This window comes from Nicotiana tabacum, chromosome 24, assembly GCF_000715075.1.
Source record: "Nicotiana tabacum cultivar K326 chromosome 24, ASM71507v2, whole genome shotgun sequence".
In the NCBI taxonomy this organism is placed as follows: Eukaryota; Viridiplantae; Streptophyta; class Magnoliopsida; order Solanales; family Solanaceae; genus Nicotiana; species Nicotiana tabacum.
Genome location: NC_134103.1, coordinates 27,192,509 through 27,213,777, shown reverse-complemented (window position 1 = coordinate 27,213,777; position 21,269 = coordinate 27,192,509). Strand labels below are relative to the sequence as shown.

At 39.2% G+C, this 21,269-nt stretch overlaps 1 protein-coding gene across 1 annotated transcript; it reads right to left on the bottom strand.

The window, feature by feature from the left end:
- Window positions 1–15,367: 15,367 nt before the first annotated feature.
- Window positions 15,368–17,929, bottom strand: LOC107767605 (uncharacterized). Its single transcript, XM_016586657.2, has 3 exons — window positions 17,531–17,929; window positions 16,574–16,968; window positions 15,368–15,951 (listed from the first exon to the last, which is right to left on the bottom strand). Exons 1-3 carry the CDS (start codon window positions 17,640–17,642, stop codon window positions 15,550–15,552), a joined length of 909 nt encoding a protein of 302 aa, XP_016442143.1. The 5' UTR covers window positions 17,643–17,929; the 3' UTR covers window positions 15,368–15,549.
- Window positions 17,930–21,269: the final 3,340 nt, after the last annotated feature.

Here is a 21,269-nt window from a genome sequence, read left to right as displayed (position 1 = left end):
TCCTGTTTCTCTCCGTGCACACCCCGCCACGTTGCTTGGCCCATCTACGTCTGGCATCTTATGGTGGGGCCATTGATCTTCCTTCGTTTTCGTGGCATTTTGTTTGACTACCAGACACGTGTGAAATCTTGGTTCCCTACTTGTCAATACTTCATTTGTCTCCTCCAAAGTATCAGATTTTTTTTATTTTGCCCAATTAGGTTTTATTATTGTTGATATCTAAGTACATAAAATTGCAGAAACTAAGTTGAACAAAAGTCACTTTTGACATGTCCTAAAGTCTAACCCAAAATACGTGCTACCAAAATTTGTACTAATAACTAACTTCAAGAGATATATTTATTTAACTTGAAAGTTTTGGAAAGCAAAACCGTTTTTCCTCTTTCATTTTATTGGTAGATATATGAGCTTTGTTAAATTATAGATTTTTCGTTTATTTCAAAGGGTCATCAAGATCACATGTTATTTATTTAGACTTCTAAAGTTATAACCAGAAGCAGATCCGATATTAACACTACCCAAATAAAATATAAATATATGAAGATAATTATTCAAGTGTACAAAAATATAAATTTAATTCGAGACGACGATAATACGGACATCTGTGTCCCTACGAATGTGGGATCTGCCCCAAACTTCTCAAGATGTAGGTTAGTTAGTACTACTTTACACCAAAAACTATTTTTTTTTGAGTTAGTGGAACATTGCAATTGGTTTCAATTTTAAGCTTAATTCCCACATGGTCTAGAAGTTCTTAGAATAGATTAATATGAAGCCAAAAGTGACATTTCATGGTTCTTAAGTTACGCAAAAGCATTAAGGCGGCTCTTCTTGAATAAGCAATTACTAAATTAAGCTGTTGGGCTCTTGCTCATGCGGAGTCAAGATTTCGAACTTATGAGTTTGCGATTCTAATCGTTTTAAGTTATTGAGTTTTAAATAAATAATTTATACATATTCAATGAATTTTTTAAAATAAATATAGGCTTCGAACCAAAGTTATTGGATTCGGCCGAACCCGCTCCCGTCATTCTAGCTCCGCCCGTGCTCTTGTATGGCTCTTTAACACCTCCCTCATCTCTATTTCATCCACAAAACTTGGATCAGCATCATTAACAAAGAAAGCTACCTGATTTGAAGCAAACAAATGAAATAGCTGTCCTTTGCTTCTTGAGTTTAGTAACTTAGAGACATACTATTATATTTTTGAATAATAACAATGACTTCTCGTACAAATACAAATCAATCCCTTGTGCAAGTGGTTATGAGTTGCAAGTATCAATTGTATGGCCTCTCTCTACCCCATTTAATAGCTACATATTCCTACATTTTCCACTTGAAGCTACTAATATTAGGGAGAGGTCACACAACCTCAAGTCACGGTCTATAAGTTTATTCGTTTTCAATTTGGTTTGATTATAATTGTGTATACGGTCGAAACTGATTTCGGCCTTCGTACGATTTGTCGAGATGGGATCATAGTGGACCGAAGAAAGTCTTCATAAAATCGAGATGGATCCGAAGATGGCACAAACGAGCTTCAGATTTCAGGTACATGTCAAATACCGAGCTCGAAGTCATTATCGAGCTCGAGTCCGAATCGAATTATGATGAGATGTGATTGAATCAAGCTTAAGGGCCAGAGGCCAACCAATACCGAGCCCAAGTCATTACCAGGCCCCGAGTCAGCATCGACCTCAAACCCGCATCGAACTCTAAAGCTGGAAACCGACCAATATCGACCAATACCGAGTCCGATCAGGATCGAGCTCATAGACGAGCCGTTGCAGCCGCACTAAGGGAGAGAATCTCGGCGGGAATTAGGAAAAAGCTGATTTACCATGGGTTTCCCACTTTGTATTTTTAATTATATCTAAAGTAGGATCCCCTACTATAAAAAGGGATGGCTATATTTCTGTAAAAGAACAAGTTTTGCATACATTGTAACTGGGATATCATACACTCCTATATTGAAGAGTTATCCTTTTTAGCTTCATAGATTGATTCATCTTGCTTAATCCATTAATCATCTTCTTTCCAACCTTGTTTATTTTTCATTCTCTACAGTTGCCACTCGATATTTCTATTTATTCTTACGATTTGTGTCAAGTTATACCACATACCCTTAGAACTACATACAAATTCAACTCTATCTGTTTTTTGGGTAAACAGTTTGGCGCCCACCATGGGGCTAAGGATAATAGTGATTATTTGATATGAATATGTAAAAACACACCATTTTACGCTTATTTTCGGAAGTGCCTTTGATTTCGAATTAACAATGACGAACTCTCAAATTAAATGGCATTACCTATCGACAACGAAGCTGGCCTTCAAGATGAGAACAACAACTTGACGCCCAGGGACGGAATGCCGCTTGTCGACGTCGTTGGAGCTCGAGTTGAAGTGCCATTAGACGTTAATTCGCATGTGGCCATTGAGGCAAACCTACATTCTGAACCTGAAAATAGCATTCATGGTGGCACTCGATCTGCAGCTCGAGATACCCATAACGTCGAGGAAAACGGCGTCAGTTTGCGTATGATTTTCAAAATATTGCAAGCTCAACAAGCAGCAATAACTCAGTTGCAGAGTCAAACCCAGATACCGAGCAGGCCGGAGCCCAGTCCACCTCGAAAAATCGCCCACAGAACGGAACAAGCTATAGTAAGGTCAAATGAGCAAGAGTCGGGGACTAATCCCGAAATTGCTAAAATGTTCGAAGAACTAACCAAACGAATAGAATCAGGAAAAATAAGGATCGAAGCAAACGACAAAAAGGTAGAAACATATAACTCCAGGGTTGACCAGATCCTAGGGGCACCACCGATATTGAAGGGCTTAGATTCCAAAAAATTCGTACAAAAGCCTTCCCCCCCAAGCGCGGCTCCTGAACCGATCCCAAAGAAATTCCGCATGCCCGAGATTCCTAAATATAACGGAACTACCAACCCCAACGAACATGTCACCTCTTATACATGTGCTATTAAAGGGAACGCCCTAGAGGACGATGAAATCGAATCCTTATTATTGAAGAAATTCGGTGAAACCCTATCAAAGGGAGAAATGATATGGTATCATAATTTACCATCTAATTCTATCGATTCTTTTGCTATGCTTGCAGATTCCTTCGTAAAAGCGCACGCCGGGGCCATAAAGGCCGAGACCAGGAAGTCAGACCTATTCAAGGTAAGACAAAAGAATAACGATATGCTAAGGGAGTTCGTATCTCGTTTTCAAATGGAACGAATGGATCTGCCACCAGTCACAGACGATTGGGCTGTTCAGGCTTTCACTCAAGATTTGAACGAATGAAGTTCGACGGCTTCACATGGGTTGAAGCATAACCTGATCGACTATTTAACTATTACTTGGGCCGACGTGAATAATTGGTACCGGTCGGAAATTAGAGTCGAAGACGATCAGTTGGGTTCTGAACCCAGTGCTAGAAGGGACATCAATCGAGAACAAGGTCCGATCAGCCGACCATATAGTGGAAACCACATGAAAAATAAATCGAGATGTAACCTCGGACAAGGCAATAAAATGAGTGATCGAGGTCAAGGGTCTCGGGGACTGATGAACAGAAGTGGGTTCGACAGGCCTACCAGACCTAAGGAAGTACCATGGTTATCGGAGTATAACTTCAGCATCGATACATCCGCTATCGTGTCGGCTATCGGACGCATCAAAGATACTAAATGGCCTCGACCCATGTAGACCGATCCTGCCCAGAGGAACCCCAATCAAATGTGCGAATATCATGGCACCCATGGCCACAGAACGGAAGATTGCAGGCAACTAAGAGATGAGGTAGCCCGGTTATTCAATAAAGGGCACCTTCAAGAATATTTAAGCGATAGGGCCAAAACACATTTCAAAAATGGGGATTTCGGTAAAAAAAAAAAACGAACAGGAAGAACCACAGAACATCATCCACATGATCATCGGTGGCGTCGATACCCCTCAGGGGCCGGTGCTTAAACGCACTAAGACATCGGCTATGAGAGAAAAGCGACCTCGAACTCAGGATTACGCACCCATAGGAACCTTGTCCTTTAATGATGAAGATGTAGAATGAGTCATGCAACCTCACAACGATGCACTGGTAATATCCGTACTTATGAATAAAACTAAAGTTAAGCGTGTGTTAATTGATCCGGGTAGCTTGGCCAACATTATTAGATCAAAGGTTGTAGGACAGCTCGGTCTACAGGACCAGATCGTACCTGTGACCCTGGTTCTAAATGGATTCAATGTGGCATGTGAAACCACCAAAGGCGAGAAGCAATTCCGATATCCTTACCATCGTCAACAAAAGGGGTCGGACTCAAAAGGGGAATGAGATGCCAAATAGCAATCACAGACATCAGCTTCAAGCCAACTAGAAAATCAAAAGATTGACGAAGATGATGATCAAAGGATCCCTCGATCCTTCGTGGTCCCCGATGATTCCGACGCTACCAATCAACGATTGAAGAAATAGAGCAAATCATACTGATAGAGCATTTGCCCGAATAAAAGGTATACCTGGGAACAGGATTAACCCCCGAACTCCGAAAAAGGCTTATTCAATTTCTTATCAATAACATAGATTATTTTGCTTGGTCCCATTTAGATATAATAGGGATCTTACCGGATATAATGACGCATAGGCTAAGCCTGGACCCTAGGTTCAAACCGGTGAAGCAAAAGAGAAGACTCCAGTCCGAGATAAAGCACGCATTCATAAAGGACGAGGTAACTAAACTTCTCAAAATAGGGTCCATTCGGGAGGTGAAATACCCAGAATGGTTAGCCAATGTAGTTGTAGTCCCTAAAAAAGGGAACAAACTTAGAATGTGTGTAGATTATAAGGATTTAAACAAGGCGTGCCCCAAATATTCTTTTCCGCTGCCCAACATCGATCGCATGATCGATGCCACAGATGACCACGAGATCCTTACTTTTCTCGATGCCTATTTCGGGTATAATCAAATCCAAATGAACCCGGAAGACCGAGAAAAAACTTCATTTATCACCAAGTATGGAACATATTGTTATAATGTAATGCCCTTCGGGCTAAAAAATACAGGAGCTACTTACCGACGCCTAGTAAATAAAATATTCGAAGAGCAAATAGGTAAATCGATGGAAGTTTATATTGATGACGTGCTAGTTAAGTCCTTGCGCGTAGAGGACCATTTAACTCATTTACAGGAAACATTCAAAATCTTAAGGAAATAAAACATGAAGCTCAACCCCGAGAAATGTGCTTTCGGGGTCAGTTCAGGCAAGTTCCTTGGCTTCATGGTATTGAATCGGGGGATCGAGATCAACCTCGATAAAATCAGGGCCATCGAAGACATCGCCGTTGTGGACAATGTAAAAGCCGTGCAGAGGCTAACGGGACGGATTTCTTCCTTAGGCCGATTCATTTCAAGGTCGTCAGATCCAAGTCACAAATTTTTCTCTCTACTCAAAAAGAAGAACGATTTCGCCTGGACCCCGGAATGCCAACATGCATTAGAAGAATTGAAGTGATATCTATCGAGCCCGCCACTGCTTCATACTCTAAAAATAGACGAGAAACTTTACTTGTACTTGGCTGTATCGTAAATCGCAGTAAGTGGTATCCTAGTTCGAGAAGAGCAAGGTACGCAATTTTCCGTATATTATGTAAGTCAAACCTTAGGATTCCACACTTAGAGAAATACACTTAGAGAAATTGGCACTAGCACTGATAAGCGCCTCTAGAAAGTAAAGACCATACTCTCAATGTCATCCCATATGCGTATTAACCACTTATCCACTTCGTAACATTTTACGCAAGCCCGAACTATCAGGCCGATTGGTCAAATGGGCCGTTGAACACAGTGGGTACGATATCGAATATCAACCCCGGACGACCATCAAGTCTCAAATTTTAGTGGACTTCGTGGCCGATTTCACGCCAACCTTCGTACCCGAAGTTGAAAAAGAACTCTTATTGAAATCAGGTACATCATCGGGGGTATGGACTCTTTTCACGGGCGGGGATTCGAACGTGAAGGGGTCCGGGCTAGGCATCATTTTAAAGCCGCCCACGGGTAACACTATTAGGCAATCTATCAAAACTACTAGGTTGACTAACAACGAGGCCGAGTATGAGGCCATGATTGCATGTCTCGAGCTAGCTAAAAGCTTAGGAGCATAAGTCATTGAAGCCAAGTATGACTCTTTGCTGGTGGTGAATCAAGTAAACAAAACCTTTGATGATCGAGAGGATAGAATGCAAAGGTATTTGGACAAACTATAGGTAACTTTACACCGTTTCAAAGAATGAACCTTACAACATGTACCTCAAGAACAAAACAGTGAGGCCGATGCACTTGCAAATTTGGGGTCATCGGTCGGGAAAGATGAGATCAGCTCGGGGACTGTCGTTAACCTCTCGAGATCTGTGATCGAGGAAGGTTATGCCAAGATAAACTCTACAAGCTTAACCTGGTATTGGAAAAATAAGTATATTGAATACTTGGAAAACGGAAAGCTCCCATCGGACCCTAAAAATTCGAGGGCCCTACAAACCAAAGCTGCTCGGTTCACATTGACTGCAGATGGAACATTATACTGATGGACATTCGATGGGACATTGGCAATATGATTAGGACTAGGAGACAACGACTACGTCCTACGTGAGATTGACGAGGGTACTTGTGGAAATCATTCCGGTATCGATTCATTAGTCTGAAAAATAATCAGAGCAGGATATTATTGGATCGATATGGACAAAGATGCAAAGGAGTTTGTTCGAAAATGAGACAAATGTCAAAGGTTTGCACCGATGATCCATGAGCCCGGGGAGCAACTTCACTCACTCCTATCCCCATGGCAATTCATGAAATGAGGAATGGATATCGTCGGCCCTCTGCCATCGGCCCCAGGTAAAGCTAAGTTCATTTTATTTATGACTGACTATTTATCTAAATGGGTTGAAGCACATGCGTTTGAGAAAGTAAGAGAGAAAGAGGTTATAGACTTCATCTGGGATCATATCGTATGTCGATTTGGGATACCCGCCGAAATAGTGTGTGACAATGGAAAATAATTTATCGGCAGCAAAGTGATAAAATTCCTCGAAGACCACAAGATAAAAAGGATATTATCAACACCGTATCACCCTAGTGGGAACGGATAGGCCGAATCGACGAACAAAAATATCATTCAAAATCTAAAGAAAAGGTTGAACGACGCTAAGGGAAAATGGAGAGAAATCCTACCCGAAGTTCTTTGGGCGTATCGAACAACATCAAAGTCCAGTACGGGGGCAACCTAATTCTCCTTAGTATATGGCTCTGAAGCCTTGATTCCAGTCGAAGTCGAAGAACCCAGTGCCAGGTTTCGATATACAACAGAAGAGTCAAATCACGAGGCTATGAATACTAGCCTCAAATTATTGGATGAAAAATGAGAAGCCATTCTCGTCCGATTGGCCGCCCAAAAGCAGCGGATCGAAAGATACTATTATCGAAGAACCAATCTTCGTCATTTTAAAATCGGGACCTAGTGCTAAGGAAAGTCAACCTCAGCACCCGAAATCCGAATGAAGGAAAGCTGGGTCTAAACTGGGAAGGGCCGTATCAGGTACTCGAAAACGTCGGTAAAGGATCCTACAAGCTTGGTATTATGAACGACAAACAACTACCAAGAAATTGGAACGCGTCGCACCTAAAACGATACTACTGCTAAGGTACGACCCTCCCATGTTCGTTTATATTTCGAAACTAACCCTTGCAGGAGTTCGATCAGGAACAAGGATGGATCATTCAACATGAAGCCTTAGGTGTGAAAGCACGCGTTGTACTCTTTTTCCCTTAGACCAGTTTTATCCCAAAAGGGTTTTTCGGCAAGGTTTTTAATGAGGTAACCATTGATTGTGCTAACTTAGAACAATTCAATAGTATCTGAGGCCTCCTTACAATCAACCTCGAATATTGGAGGGGCATTACCCTCAAATATATCAAGTTCGATGCAAGAAATTTACTTCATAACAACAGGGTTTCGATAGGAAAAGTTGTAAGAGCCAAATGGTCAAAACGAACCATGCTTATGTAGTTTGCTCGATCCCCGGTACAGAACATAAACACATGTATAATGACATAAAGAGAATTTCTTACCGATATCTCAGAATCCATCCTCTATTTTGTGATCTATTTTGCAAGCAGGCTTAAGGGCCGACCATTACCCCATAAATCGGGGACTGCCAATCGAAAAATCAGCGAGATCAAGTCCCACTAAGCCTACGGGCTACACTACTTCGAGTTCGAGCAAGTACTCACTCGACTATAAAACTTGCGGGCTACTTTTCTTCGAGTTCGAGCAAAGCACTCACTTGACCATTAAGCCTACGGGCTACATTACCTCGAGTTCGAATCGCTCACTCGACTAATAAGCCTACGGGCTACTCTTATTTCGAGTTCGAGCAATCACTCACTCGACCATTAAGCCTACGTGCTACATTACTTCGAGTTCGAATCACTCACTCGACTAATAATCCTACGGGCTACACCATTTCGAGTTCGAGCAATCACTCACTCGACTATAAAGCCTACGGGCTACCTTTCTTCGAGTTCGAGCAAAGCACTCACTCGACCATTAAGCCTACATGCTACATTACTTCGAGTTCGAATCACTCACTCGACTAATAAGCCTACGGGCTACTCTTATTTCGAGTTCGAGCAATCACTCACTCGACCATTAAGCCTACGGGCTACATTACTTCAAGTTCAAATCACTCACTCGACTACTAAGCCTACGGGCTACTCTTATTTCGAGTTCGAGCAATCACTCACTCGACCATTAAGCCTGCGGGCTACATTACTTCGAGTTCGAAACACTCACTCGACTAATAAGCCTACATGCTACTCTTATTTCGAGTTCGAGTAATCACTCACTCGACCATTAAGCCTACGGACTACATTACTTCGAGTTCGAATCACTCACTCGACTACTAAGCCTATGGGCTACTCTTATTTCGAGTTCGAGCAATCACCCACTCGACCATTAAGCTTACGAGCTACATTACTTCGAGTTCGAATAACTCACTCGATTATAAAGCCTACGGGCTACCTTTCTTCGAGTTTGAGCAAAGCACTCACTCGACCATTAAGCCGACGTGCTACACTACTTCGAGTTCGAATCACTCACTCGACTATAAAGCCTACGGGCTACCTTTCTTCGAGTTCGAGCAAAGCACTCACTCGACCATTAAGCCTACAAGATACATTACTTTGAGTTCGAATCACTCACTCGACTAATAAGCCTACGGGCTACTCTTATTTCGAGTTCGAGCAATCACTCACTCGACCATTAAGCCTATGAGCTACATTACTTCTAGTTCGAATCACTCACTCGACTAATAAGCCTACGGGCTACTCTTATTTCGAGTTTGAGCAATCACTCACTCGACCATTAAGCCTACGGGCTACATTATTTCGAGTTCGAGCAATCACTCACTCGACAATTAAGCCTACGGTCTACATTACTTCGATTTCGAATCACTCACTTGACTACTAAGCGAATTGGCTACTCTTATTTCGAGTTTGAGTAATCACTCACTCGAACATTAAGCCTACGTGCTACATTACTTCGAGTTTGAATCACTCACTCGACTAATAAGCCCGCGGGCTACATCATTTCAAGTTCGAGCAATCACTCACTCAACCATTAAGCCTACGGTCTACATTACTTCGAGTTCGAATCACTCTCTCGACTATTAAGCCTACGGGCAACATTACTTCGAGTTCGAATCACTCACTCGACTAATAAGCCTACAGGCTACATCATTTCGAGTTCGAGCAATCATTCACTCGACCATTAAGCCTACGGGCTATATTACTTCGAGTTCAAATCACTCACTCGACTACTAAGCCTACGAGCTACCTTATTTCAAGTTTGAGCAAGCACTCACTAGGTTATAAAGGCTACAAGGTCCAAATTTGATCAAATTACCTAAAGCCTTCATAAGGTATGAATGAAACAAAATCTTCACAAGGCAGAGAATAAAACAGAGGTAAGTCGGGAAACGAAAAGATCTTTATATATATACAAGAATGTTTACAATGTCCGAACAGGACCCTACACAAAATAGCCAAAATAGAAACTAAGAGCTAAGTTTTTTGGTTATCTACGGGGGCAGTCTCTTCTCCATCAGGCTCCTCCCCACTCTCGAACCCACTCTTGCTCCCATCATCACCATCACCATCATCATCATCGGAAGCCAAGGCTTCAGTATCGACTTCGAGCTCTTTAGCCCTTTTTATCTCTTTGGTGAGATCGAAACCTCGAGCATGGATCTCTTCGAGGGTCTCCCTCCGAGATCGGCATTTAGTAAGTTCAGCAACCCAATGTGCTCGAGTATTAGCGGTCTAGGCTGCCTCTCTTGCTTGTACCTGAGCAGCTTCAGCATCGGCCCGATAAATGACCACGAATGCATCCGCATCGGCCTTTGCCTTTTCGGCGTCAGATTTGGCCTTGGCAAGTTCGGAGGCCAACCAAGACTCGAGCTCCTCTATTATTCTTGCTTGAACCGAGCTTTTTTCCTTCATGCTTTGAAGTTGGTTTTCGGCCGATGATAATTGGGCTCGACTAGTTTTTTTTTCTGCGGCAAGACGGTCCATGCCATCTTTCCATCCCAAGGCCTCCGCCCTTATCATATAGACCTCCTCACGAAACTTCCCAATAACTTCAAGCTTCTGCTGCAGCTGTGAGATCGAAATATTAGCCACCGTTCCAGAATCGAGCCCATGGGTTTTTAAGATTACCATTACCTGCTCGGTCAGGTCGGTCTGATCTTGTTGAGCCTTGGCCAATTCAGCTCGGAGGTACTTGATTTCTTCTTCCCTTTGTCCGAAGATGATTCTAAGGGCGTTCCTATCCTTCGTGACCCGTCGTAGGTTGGCCTCATATCGATGCAGCTCAACTCGAGACCGAGAACACGCTTCTCGATGAATCGCTGTGGCCTACGAAGAAAGAAGAAAAGAAGTTAGAAAAGAATAGCAAACATGAAAGTGGTATCAACGAAGGAAGTTAGAGCTTACACGATTTAGAGCTTGTTGCACTTCACAGAAAAGGCCTGACATATCACAGGGCCAGCAACTTCCTCGACACCAGTAAACAAATCACAGAAGGGGTCCTCCCCTTCATGTGATCGGTTTATCTCGAGGGCCCCCAAAGCTTGGGCTTCCCGAATCGCCCCTTCGAAAAAAAGCAGGAAGAGTAGGCGAGTCTCTGATTACTATTGCCCCAAGCGACTCGCTTGGGGCGTTCTCCTCAATTCGAAGAGCTTCAGGACCGGTCCTTTATGATATACCCACCGTTTGTTATCTTCGGTGGGAAGCATCCTCGATCTCTAACGATTCAGGGATTCTGCCCGAACCTTCCTCTGATATCTCCTCAGTCCGAGGCGGAGCTTTATAAATCACCATCGATTCTGCTGCCTTTGGGGCATCGATGGTTTTCTTCATTCGAGCCACCAGCACGGATCCGTCATTTTCTTCTTCTTCTTCTTCTTCTTCTTTTTTGTCTTCATCCCTTAGACGCAGAACTGATTCTATGGTCAAATGGATGGTATTCTTCCTCGGCTTATGAGCCATCCTCGTCTTCGATTTTGGATCTTCGGAAGCGGAGGCCCTTTTTATCTTATTATCCTTCACCAGTTTTGGAATAGAGGCCAAAGCCTCTTCCTTGACGGACGGGGCCCTCAAAACTGCATCTTTGCCCATACCTACATACAAGAAAATTGATTTAAGTATATGGAAAGCATCTCGTTCTAACTACCAAAGGTACGAGAAAAAGACTTACCATGATTTTTGGCCTCCCATCGGCCCTTTGACAAATTATGCCATGAGCGCTCGACATATGTGGAGGTTGAAGCTAGATCCCGTACCCAGTTCTTGAGGTCAGGAACTGCACTGGGCATCCAAGGAACCGCTGCATCACAAAAAGGGGATATCGGTGAGAAAATAAATAAAAGGGCAAAATAGTAGGAGATAACAACAGAATTACACTAATGCTTCATGTTCCACTCCTCGGGAAATGACATCTTTTCAATCGGAATCAGGTCCGAAGTCTTCACTCGAACGAACCTGCCCATCCAGACTCGATCCCTATCCTCGTCTATGCTCAAGAACAGAACCTTGGTAGCCCGACGCTGAAGTTTTATTAACCCGCCTCGAAATAGGCGAGGGCAGTACAATCGAATGAGTTGGTCGAGGGTGAAAGACATCCCCTCGATTTTATTCACGAAGTAACAGATCAAAATAACGATCCGCCAAGAAGAAGGATGGATCTGACCTAGGGTTATTTGGTATTGACGACAGAAATCAATAATAACATGGTTGAGGGGACCTAACGTGAAAGGGTAAGTATACACACTTAAAAACCCTTTCACGTAAGTGGTGATATCTTCTTCAGGAGACGGGATTACTATTTCTTTGTTCTCCCAATTGCAATCTTTCTTTAGTTGTTCGAGATATCCCTCGGTTATCAAACACACGTACATCGATACTGGCTCACATCGACCGGGAACCGACGAGCCTTTGTCTACCTTGAAATTAGAGGTAAGAACACACGTCCAAGGAACGCACGCCTCAGGTCGTGGCTCCACCGGTGTTTTGTTGGCGGCAGGCTGTGAAGAACAAGCTTTTTCTTTATTAGGAATGGTTTTTGATGTTTTCGCCATTTTTGGATTTAAAGATCGAAAATAGAAGGAGGTAACAAAGATTTGGTGTTTTGAAGAGAGATTTTGTAGTGAAAAATCACAGATTTACAGATAAACTCAGAAGTTGCAAGAAGGAACTTTATAAAATTTGGAGATTGGAGATGCAAAAGTGGTAAATGGTAAAGAAATGGGCTATTTATAGATTAAGCAACGTCGGTTCAGTATCAATAGTGGCCGACCATCGTTTGACACGCATTAAATGCCTTGGAAAACTAAACCGACGGGACAATTATCACGTGCGTCATGATCGAGCCTGATGCAAACGTCAGCGCATATCCAATCGAGCCGTTGGGAAATCATATCGTTTCTCGCCACATCCTTCCCGAGAAACGCGGGGACTATCTGTATACGGTCGAAACTGATTTCGGCCTTCGTACGACTTGTCGAGATGGGATCATAATGGGCCGAAGAAAGTCTTCATAAAATCGAGATGGATCCGAAGATGGCACAAACGAGCTTCAGATTTTAGGTACAGATCAAATACCGAGCTCGAAGTCATTATCGAGTTCGGGTCCGAATTGAACTATGATGAGATGTGATTGAATCGAGCTTAAGGGCCAGAGGCCAACCAATACCGAGCCCAAGTCATTACCAGACCCCGAGTCAGCATCGACCTCAAACCCGCATCGAACTCTAAAGCTGGAAACCGACTAATATCGTCCAATACCGAGTCCGATCAGGATCGAACTCATAGACAAGAGCCGTTGCAGCCGCACTAAGGGGGGAATCTCGGCGGGAATTAGGAAAAAACTGATTTACCATGGGTTCCCCACTATGTATTTTTAATTATATCTAAAGTAAGATCCCCACTATAAAAGGGATGACTATATTTCTGTAAAAGCACAAGTTTTGCATACATTATAACTGAGATATCATGCACTCCTATATTGAAGAGTTATCCTTTTTAGCTTCATAAATTGATTCATCTTGCTTAATCCATTAATCATCTTCTTTCTAACCTTGTTTATTTTTCATTCTCTACCGTTGCCACTCGATATTTCTATATATTCTTACGATTTGTATCAAGTTATACCACATACCCTTAGAACTACGTACAAATTAAACTCTATCCGTTTTTCGGGTAAACAAATTATATACGCAAAATCCCGTCAGTTGGTCCCGGACCTTAATAGCCTTGCTAAGCCAAACTAACCAGTTAAAACTTGCAAGTACCTTGATCACATGTAAAACACAATATAAGAATAATCAATTTTTTTCCTTTTGAGTCAAATTGTGCAAGCCAAATATTACAACACAGGAAAAAAGCAAAAAAATGAAGAAGAGGACCACTCACTTAGTAATGGTCGAATCTTAAAGACAACTAATCTAATCAAACTATTTGTCTATTAATTGTGGGTATATCTAAAACAAAACTTGATTCCCTCAAAAACTTGACACTACAAGCTAGTGTTTGGTGAGGTTCCAACACTGTAGTTAATATAAAATTATGAAAGAAGTTAACGGACTTAGAGTATAAATATTTCATTTGATTTCTTCCTTCAAAGCTACGTGCTAGCTATCCTTAAAGAACGCATTAAAATAGACTCCATATCAATTTTAGCCATTAAACTATGTTCCTAAAGTCATAGTACAATTACACATGTTAACATGTAACAAGAAATGCATCAGCAAAATATTCATGTTAGAAAGAATCGTCGATTCCCTCAATAAAAAATATTTAAAGTGATGGGGTATGTCTCAACGTCCATTTTATAAAGTTAATTAAAGAAGAAAAATTGTCAACATCTAGCTAAAAAGTCATTGCCTATTGAAATACACTTTTGAATCTAATCATCCACAAAATTTGACTTTAAAGGGTATTGCCCTTCCTTTTTCCTCCCCCATTGCTAAAGATTTCAACCTCAATCCTCACTTATTCTCTTACATGCAGTTTCTTTTTCTTTTAACTTTTTTGGCATTTTCCTTTTTAAAAGTTGTAAATTAATTACGTAACATATCCGCTTAACTCAATAACAACAATCCCACGGGTATGATCGAGAGGTTAATGTGTCCGCAGATCTTACCCTACCTTGTGAGGATAGAGAGATTTTTCCAAATTATCCTTGGCACAAGGTTAGATGCAAAATCTCTGCTTAGACAATTGTTTGAAAATTAGGTGTGGAGAAAAAAGAAAACCAAATTTCCACCATTTTATTTTATATGACAGTTTTATCTAATTCAAAAAAATAATATCTTTTTATATTTAAAAAAAATTAACTTTAATTTTGTCAATTTATCCTTATTAACATGCTCTTATAATCATCAAATATTATAACATACAAATTTAATACTACAACTTTTAATGATATTATTAATATGTAGAATTCTCCCCCCCCCCCAATTCCCATCTTGTGCCCTTAAATCCAGTGGTTTTCCCCACAGAACAATATGCATTGCAGAAGGGGTTTTTTGAATCCCACAGTTTTTATATCCATTACAGTCACTAGAAGGAAAATGCACATGCTTTTATTCTACTTTGTAGATATCCCAGAAAATGACTCATCATTGATTTAGCTTTGGCCTTCCAAATAAGGCCAAAGGATCCTAACAATTATAAATTAACAGTAGCAACTGAAAAGAAGAAGAAAAAAGGCAATAGTACCATTTGTTTTTGAGCTAAAGAGAAAAAGGCCAATCATAACATTTTTTTAAACAAGCTAGTAATAAAGACACCTCAATTAGTTAACTACTAGTAATCCTATATACAAACATATTATTGATTAATATAGTGTAAATTAAGCTACAAAGGAAATTTAGCAAATTCCTTAGAACACTAAAGGATTGAGCCAAATCTTGAATTGAAAAACTCAATATTGCCAGAACCAACAAGGCTGATGATCCTCAATTTGGAATCCCAAATTGCATGAATTAGCTTGAATTTGATCTCCAATTTCAGGGAAGCATAAAAAGCTCTTACTTAAGTTGTCATCTTCATCTTGAGAAAAATCAGACGGCTCTGCTTCAAATGCATTTGAAGAATGATTCCCATCAGTATAATGTGGGCTATCTGAATCAATAACATCACTTTTAGCTGAACTTGCATCTTCTTGTTTGCATACTACCTTTTGTATACTTGGCACTTCTGAGGTAACAACATTTGGAGTTGCCTTTTGAGCCTCTTCTGCATCTACTGGACTAATTGGTTCATTTTGCCCTGAATTTTCCTTCCCTTTCTCCCTCCTAAGCATTTTTTCTTTCAGCAAATCAACCTATTCAACAACAAAATCAAAGAATATATTAGAAACATTTTTAAGAAAATAGACTTTACGCCTGGCTCAATCCTAGAAGCTAAGACATGAGGTTAGGATGTCCAAGACCATAGTTTATTCCCTTAACTAATGTGAGACACTAACAACCTACACGTCTAGGTTTGGACATCAGATACGTGAACAATATAACATGGGGTTCCAGAAGGGGAGCCTTCGCGTAGCTGGTAAAGTTGTTGCGATGTGACCAGCAGACCACGGGTTCGAGCCGTGGAAACAGCCTCTTGCAAAAATGAGGGATAAGACTGCGTACAATAGGCCCTTTCCTGGATCCTCCGCATAGCGGGAGCTTAGTGCATCAGGATGCACTATAACATGGGGTTCCAATATTGAATAAACAAAAGGTAGGAATGTTCGATTATGATATCATGTTACGAAAATAGACTTTAGGCCTAACTTAATCAAAAGGCTAGCTCATAAGACAAGGATTGTCTCATAAGACGAGGATTGTCTCATACGAGACCACAAATCATTTCTTCCTGACTAATATGGGGTACATAACAAACCCCTTTGTAAATCTAATGCCAATGAAGAATGCTGGTTTTATAGGGAGTTTTCAAGATACCTCATTTCTCAAATTCTCATTCTCTTTGAAAAGGGAGTCATAATCATCCTTAAGTTTATCAAAGCTAGCTTTGAGAACGTCATAGTCCTTCTCAAGTAGTTTAGTCTTGTATCTAGCACGTCTGTTTTGAAACCAAATAGCAATTTGCCTAGGTTGTAGGCCAAGTTCTTGAGCCAATTGAACTTTCCTCTCTGGTTCCAGCTTGTTATCTACCTCAAAACTCTTCTCAAGAAACTGCACTTGATTGGGTAAAAGTCTTCTTTTCTTCTCTGGCCGGTGAAAGCAACTATCATAATCATCGGTGCTAGTTTCTTCTTTGTCAATTGGTGAGAAAAATGACATCTCTTTACTAATTTCTCCTCGACCATCTTCGAAATTAACCATTGATGTAGGCCCTGAAACAGAACAAAATTGACAAAGAGCAAGGTCACTAATGCATCAAAATCTTGAAAAATTCTCAGGGAAACACCAGCCGCTACCCTTTGGGTGCGCACCGAATAACCTGCTAACTATGCAATAGCTCGCAAATCACACAGTAAATGTAAATCGCACTAGATGTAAATCGCACTATGCAAGCTCGGTGCGATGAGCTCTGACCGAAGAGGCGGCTGGTGAGGGGAATCGATATCAGGTCTCCCACGTGATAAACCACTCACCCAACCAACAACCAATTCTTAAATACCTTGTTCATTTCCTTTGCTTGACTGCTAAATAATAGATTTTCTAGTTCTAAAACTAAAAAGACTCAAACTTGGACCAAATATTGTAGTACAAAACAAGTGTCAAAACCCTTTATATTGAATTGAGCAGTGAAAGGAAGTTAGTAAAAAACTACCAAATTTTCAGTAACCATACACTAGAAGTAGAGAAAAAAAGTCAAAAGAACTATAAGCTTACAAGAAAATAAAAGGAAGAATAACAAGAACATATATTTAGCAGGGTGCAAAAGAGAATTACCATGAAAAGAGGGGGAAGAATTGGACATCCAGAGATTATGAAGAACCTCAGAAGGCAAAACAGAATTAGCAGTAGACATGTTAGAACCTTCCTTAACTCTTCCAACTTCCATAATTATTTTCTTGAACCTTGGAGTTTTCTTGGGCGCAAGAATTATGAAAAATATCTGGTATTTAAGCAGTGGAAAATGGGATTTTTTGATTGAATTTTGAAGTTTGAAGCAAAAAGGATGTGATTAACACTAAGGTTATGTCACAAGTAAGAGAATAAAGAAGGGTCACTGCCATCATCTAGAAAAAGAGACTCAAAAATTGAGTTAAGAAAACAATGCATAAAAATGATGAAAGAGGGAAGAAAAAAGAGAAAGAGAAAGAGAAAGAGAAAAGACGATTCTTCCTTGGGAAGAGGAGATTGATGGGGTTTATAAACAAGCTAGCTGAAAGTGGCAACATAGAGCTTTCTTCTTGCAATGGAACACGGGCTGATCTTGAATTTCCTATTTTGCCCCTGCAGTTAACTTTTACTTTTCTATTTTATTTTCTAACTTGTTTTTGAATTTGGTTATGACAATGTAAAGATCATACCCTTTGGAGTAGTCTGGTTCTAGTACATTGTTTCTGACTTTGTTGATTTTAAATGGAGAAATATGATCAATGCAAATTTATATAATCAATTTATTTGGTATTGAAGCATGGTCGTTGTGATTGTCGTTCTATACATTTATTATGTCATAGACATACCACTTTTTTCTTTAGCTGCATTATTCTAATATTCTGAAAAGTTATAGGTATATATAATTTAACATTTACTTATGTTAATAAATTAAAATCTCTAAAATGTATTAGTAAATGACTTCACAATTATAATGTAGTTATGCATAATACCAAATACTAGCATAAAAAAGATTAACTTTTCGGCGTAAGAGGGAACATGTCTTTATGGCCATTTACAATGAAAATACAATTTTTAAATTTTTTAAAAATTGTAAGAGGGAATGCATGCTGTTTCACTGAGACCCATCATTAACGATCTCAACTATTTTGTATGGAAGAAATCCGACAGCTCTTGTAATATGCCAGGGTATTTGTTGATAATGCACCTCACATTTGGCCTATGAGCACGACTTATTCCAAAATCATAACGCCAATCAAACTCATTACCACCATCATTCACTTTTTATTTTTATTTTTAATAATCGTAATTTTTGGGTCAATTTACTCGCATTTCTGTCTAATATTTCAAGGTACTTGTTATTTCTTGTCCGACAAGGTTTGAATTGATGAAAAAAAATAATCTAGTATTTTTTATCTTCGCTAAAATTTAAATTTAAGATCTCATGATTCTCAACCTTATTTAGTTTTGGCAAGTAAAACCTCATTGACTATTAATTAGGCCACAGATACCGACTTGCAATGAACTGATGGATCGATTTCATGCATAATCTCAAGGTTAGATAACATTCACATTATTAATCACATTATATATTAACAATGTAAACATTATTTTCACACAATATCAAAGGACTTCTTTTTGATTTTCTTTGCCAATGTAACTCATGTTTAACTATTTGAATAAGATGACCAATAAGTGAGATTGTGTGCGAAGAAGCATCATAAGTACCCGAGTACGTGTATCCAGTAATTTCTATGCTCTTCTATTTTCCAACTCATAACCATGCTACAATATTGTACATTATCCACTTAATTATATGATTGGAATGAATAATTTAAACAAACAATTTGAAGGTACATTTTGTCATATGTTGGACGAAAAATTATTTTGACCTTAAGCAATGTTAAATGAAAAAAAGCATTTTATCACACGACAGTGTGATCGGTAGTCTAAAGGCTCCCAACTTATTGGTATTAGCAGGTGCATTTGTCAATTATGGATAAATTAAATATTTTTATTTTAAATTCATGTTAAATGAAGAAAGCAATTTGTCACCTGACAAATTGTCTCTAAAAAGCTCCATGGCATTTATTTTTAGGATTTGTGGTCCAAAATTGTGAATTACGTATGGACTCAACTCGGGCTTTTCATAAAAAAAATAAACAATATGTAATTAATGTGTTATATCATCACACGTCAACTATTTTCTGTTGAACTAATATTCTCTTAAATTTTCATCTGATGTGATGTATGTGTTATCCATCTATACATTTTATTCTACCAGCATTACGTATCCCTTTTAATTATTTAGCTATAGGTTTCCTAAAGTAATTGTTAGTCAATGTTATCCTTTCTTAACATGATGCATTTATACTAACTTATATACTAACACCTTATTTAATTAGCTAGGCATTTACCGAAATTAATTTTGTTTTTAGGGTTTACGACATGAAAATCCTCTAAACATTATTTATTTTATTTGAAATTTGAGCAGCTTTATACGAGGTTGATTCTAACTAAGTAGTTCCGTTTCTTCAGTTACGTACACCCCCATCAAAACAAAAATAGAAAACATATTTCGATCATTTCACCAAATATAAAACATAAGAGGTGCATGCATGAATTCAGTATTTTTTTGTACGAAATATGAAAAATCACTAAAACTTAATAATATGGATATTAACTCATTAAATTTAATCGGAGGCCTCTATAAACCATGTTTAAGTGATATTTACGTGCAAAGCGTAAATATCACTCTCATAAAATCATGCCAAACAAAAGAGGGAAAGTAGCAGAAACTAGTAAGCAAAGAAAGTTGCAGAGGCCTAAAAAACCCTCCATAAAAAGGCTACCTAAAAATGTAAAGATTGGTAGGTAAGAGAGGGTGCAAAAATCTTTAATTTCATATTGAAAAAATTGGAAAAGAATATCCACCTTTCGAAATTCTGAAGGTTTTGCTGGCATTTCTGTATTATTATGGGAAAAAAGGAATTAAAAAGATTGGCATTCTTTAGCCCAATTCATTGAACTGCGAAAAGATCACTTTAGAAAAAGATGTTGAAGCTCATTCATTGGCTGCATTGCGTGGTTGATTTTATCACAGGGATACCATCTGCAAAGAACAAGAACCCCAACTAGTATACCATTTAAAAAGTTGGCAAAAAAGTTAGTGCCCCATTCATTTGAACTTCAGTGTCCTATTTGAATACCAGAATTTTTAAATATCTTCCTGGCTTTTAATTTATTCTTTCAGATTCATAATTAGCTTCTCTGTTGGCAGTTGCAGCTCAATTTTTAATTATTATATTATTTTGTAAATAAGTGTTGTAGATATACGAATTCCAAGATAGTTACGCGGTCATACAATATTAGACAAAGTAACTAAAAGTCAAAAATTCTAACATATAGAAGGTGTAAGTAGCATATAAAGAAGATAAAATAAGAGAATGTTACTTGAGATGATTTGGTCATGTATGTCAATTTTCAAACGGAGTCTATAGGTACGATATGGTGAGTGAGTGTGCTAAAAGGAAATATTGTAAACCTAAAATCATATGAAAGAAAATTATAATCTCTTGATCTAAAAAAGCAGGGCACAATGAAAATAAAGAAACTACGTAGACGACACCAATTAGTTAGAACTAAGCTTTAATTATGTTAGTATCTTTATTTTAGGTCCAATATTTTCTACTAGTCTTTTATTCATGTCAAGTATTTATGGACTAGCAGCGGAGAATATAAAGAACCTTTAATGCTCTTAGTGTTACTTTTAATTTTATTTTATATAATATTTAATTGAGATGAGCTTAAATTCATCGATATGGACGGTAAATATTTATATAATCAA

Bases quoted from the DNA above. Each gene is read 5' to 3' on its own strand.
- LOC107767605 (XM_016586657.2), bottom strand. From the start codon at position 17,642: ATGGAAGTTGGAAGAGTTAAGGAAGGTTCTAACATGTCTACTGCTAAT. The intron at 16,969-17,530 runs GTAATTCTCTTT...GTTCTGTTTCAG, and splicing joins TTCTTCCCCCTCTTTTCATG to GGCCTACATCAATGGTTAAT. The intron at 15,952-16,573 runs GTATCTTGAAAA...GTTGTTGAATAG, and splicing joins ATGAGAATTTGAGAAATGAG to GTTGATTTGCTGAAAGAAAA.